The sequence below is a fragment of the Sinocyclocheilus anshuiensis genome, unplaced genomic scaffold (genome assembly GCF_001515605.1).
Source record: "Sinocyclocheilus anshuiensis isolate Anshui unplaced genomic scaffold, SAMN03320099.WGS_v1.1 scaffold862, whole genome shotgun sequence".
Lineage (NCBI taxonomy): Eukaryota > Metazoa > Chordata > Actinopteri > Cypriniformes > Cyprinidae > Sinocyclocheilus > Sinocyclocheilus anshuiensis.
Genome location: NW_015539882.1, coordinates 518,460 through 521,763, shown reverse-complemented (window position 1 = coordinate 521,763; position 3,304 = coordinate 518,460). Strand labels below are relative to the sequence as shown.

Here is a 3,304-nt window from a genome sequence, read left to right as displayed (position 1 = left end):
GTTACATTAAATCCCATCATATACTATTATATACAATGAGATTGGGACATACTAAAATTAAAGCATACACAGAGCAGCAGAGCCCACAAAAGTAAAATATTGCTCCAAATGCACAACAAAACAATAACTTCATTTCACCTTACCTAAAACTAGCAAATTGAATTTTCCAGCTAATTAAAATGACCAAAACATCATTAAATGCAATCAAGAACAATCATGGAAAGCATGGTGATATCTAAATCCTGAATAAACTGACCAAAGTCACCATGTTGGGGAGAGTGTACCAAAGTTTGCCTTTATTACACACAACTAAAGGTCAGGAGAACTTTAGGGTAAATTAAGTACACGAACTCCCACTAGAAAGCATATTACATGTAAATTTCCCCCTATAAAGCTTGAATTTTACAAAGCCATGCACATCTCACCTGGTAATCATTTCTTTTGGTGTTAGGCACGTCCATGTTGTGCGTGGAGGGGCAGATATCTTCATACTTCTTATTTGAGAAAATGTCAATTCCAACCAGGTGAACCTGCAAACAAAGATTGGAGTACTTAACACCAATAACTAACACTAGCAGGTTAAAAACAGCCATACAAAAGAATGATATCAAAATATTACCTTTGCATGACCATGCTTGCCAGTCTTAGAAGTGGACATTTCCACAATTTTGCAGGGGCGACCCTTCAGAACCACGAATCCGTTCTTGCGCAGGGCGCTGCACTGCATGGGGAAGGTGGTTGAAGCCCCGGCATCTCCGCTGGTGAAATCAAGATCTGGATCTGCCATGATGGGGATCTAAACAGGGGGCACTAAAAGAAAAAACGGGACGTGTTGGAAATGACTAACTTACGTTTTAATTTTAAAATGGTCTCAAACACATAAGAACATCATGGTTCAGTCACGTGTGAATGAGCAAACTTTCCACTGTACGAGTTGGCTATAGTCAGGCTTACAAACTTAATAGCTCCAGATAAAATGTAATATACCATAACCCATTTACTAAAGTTCAATAGCTCTTAAAAATCGAAAAAGCATAAATCGATGTTTGTTTGCATTAGCAGCCAAACCTGCAGCATCATGCTCCTCTAATTTCACCACATAACGGACCCGATTCAAATTAACGACTAAACTCGATCAAACGTCAACTAACGGTTAATTACGCTATCAAATGTGTCGTTAAAATACTTAACGAGCCTCAAATGACACGTTACAGCCGTTATTTTGCAGTCAATTTACACAAAGACCACGCCGAACCAGGCCAGATGGTATGCTAATGTAAGTTATAGCGCTTTAATCAGAAACACTCACTAAAACAATAAGCGGAGGAACTCGTTAATTCCACGTCACTGTTTACAGGAAAGCGAACAGTAAACCGCGCGAATCGGGTCCAATTCTCATGGCGCACGTCAACGTGGTTTCGCCGCTGATCAATAACTCTGCTAAGAGGCTAACGCCCCGTTCTTCCGTTCCGTATAACAAAATAACATTTGAAACACACAATATAACAACCACGACTGGCAAACTATAACGTAACAAACAAAGCAGAGAAAACGGGTCTCGTGCGGTTTAGCCAAAGTTTCTCACGTGCCTCTTTTCAGTTAAGTCAGTGCGCGCGATGAAAGGCCTCGTGCTCGCGGCCTGCGAACTAGAGAGCCGCTCCTTAAAGAACCACCGCAACGTGCTTTCTCAAGACGAGCCGGTTACGTTCAACAGCAAGACGCACGCGTTCGAGCCCGACAGCGTTTTAAAGACAACACCGAGGCAGGAAAGTTCTGTGTAATTTTTCGTCACAGTTCAAACACGCTCCATGCAGCACTTACTTCCAAGAAAAACAAGGAACGTCAACGCGCAAGCGCGGCCAATTTTAATGCGGCACCCTTACAGTGGGCGGGATTCCTCTTCTTCTGCAGACGCGAGGATGGACTGGGCCTGTAGTTTGTGCTTAGTGCCCCTCAGCGCTTAGGATGCCACTTTTACTTCAAATCAGTGTTGCCAAGTCCGCGGATTTCCCGCGGAATTGGGCTACTTTTACACTGAAAGTGAAAGTGAAGTGACATGTGGCCAAGTATGGTGACCCATACTCGGAATTAGTGCTCTGCATTTATCCCATCCAAAGTGCACACACACAGCAGTGAACACACACACACACACACACCCGGAGCAGTGGGCAGCCATTTTTTGCTGCGGCGCCCGGGGAGCAGTTGGGGGTTCAGTGCCTTGCTCAAGGGCACATTCACTCCCACCACCTACAATCCCTGAAGCTCATTTGGGTTACGAGTCCGACTCTCTAACCATTAGGCCATGACTTCCCTGTTGCCGCGGGATGTTTTTCATGTCCGCGGGTTGAAGCGACCCCCAATAATGTGATATTTAGCCCCTGGAAGACTACTTTTACCAGGGGTACCCCACCAAAAAATGTGTATTTTACCCCCCTGGAATGCGATTTTTACCGGAGGATTGCCCCCGAAAAGTGATTGGGCTAGTTTTGAGTAGCAATTGGGCGGGTTTTGCTGTGAAAACCTGGCAACCCTGCTTCAAATTACATTTTAGCCAGCATGCAAACACACTGCCGGTGTTCTGACGATTTGTGCTACCCGCTCAGATTGTGCTACTTCCCATTAAAAAGATAGATAGCACAAATCGATAGCAAAAATGCTACCTATCAGATTGTGCTACCAGCATCTTATTCATGTGGTTTGAGGCTTTTTTAAATGTTTTTAAAAAACCTACCCTACCCTAAACCTACCCATCCACACCTACCCTTACCCTAAACTTACCCTTAAAGGTCCCATATTGTCAAAACTGAAATTTCCTGGCTTTTTAAAAAATGTACACAACCTGCATAAAGTAGCTGTGATTTTTCACGAACCGTTGTGACTTCCGTAAAAAGTTGACGTCAGAACTACTCAGTCACCACCTTCAGTCACCACCCCGAGCACTGCCCACAGTCCCACTCTCCTTTTGCCAAACCCCCAGACAACATCGCATCCATGCCATTGCTGAGCAAGGACAACACGGAAACATGTCGAAAAGGTTAACTTTAACCACAAAACCAGATCGGCCGACCTGTAACGTTACACTCTCACTCAAAGGATGGACGATCTGACAGGATTGTTACTATGAGGTGGATCACATCTAACATTTAAAGTAAAGACAAACTCACCGTGTCTATCTCGTCATGATGAAGATGTATATACATTTCAATTTCAGCAGGTAACTATTTTTACATTTACATTATTTTTCAGCTACAATTAATCACAACAATGTATATACAATTACAAATGATTATATATAAATCGTCAG

General features: G+C 43.2%; 1 protein-coding gene across 2 annotated transcripts in view; it reads right to left on the bottom strand.

The window, feature by feature from the left end:
- Window positions 1-1,933, bottom strand: part of LOC107685442 (eukaryotic translation initiation factor 5A-1-like) — a 4,427-nt gene extending 2,494 nt beyond the window's left edge. The window contains exons 1-3 of one of the 2 annotated variants that reach the window (XM_016482022.1): window positions 1,822-1,933; window positions 620-810; window positions 426-530 (exon numbers count right to left, since the gene is read on the bottom strand). In XM_016482022.1, the coding sequence (XP_016337508.1) occupies window positions 426-530; window positions 620-787 (273 nt within the window). In that variant the 5' untranslated portion in view covers window positions 788-810; window positions 1,822-1,933. The other variant, XM_016482023.1, reaches the window with a different exon arrangement.
- Between the last annotated feature and the right edge of the window lie 1,371 nt (window positions 1,934-3,304).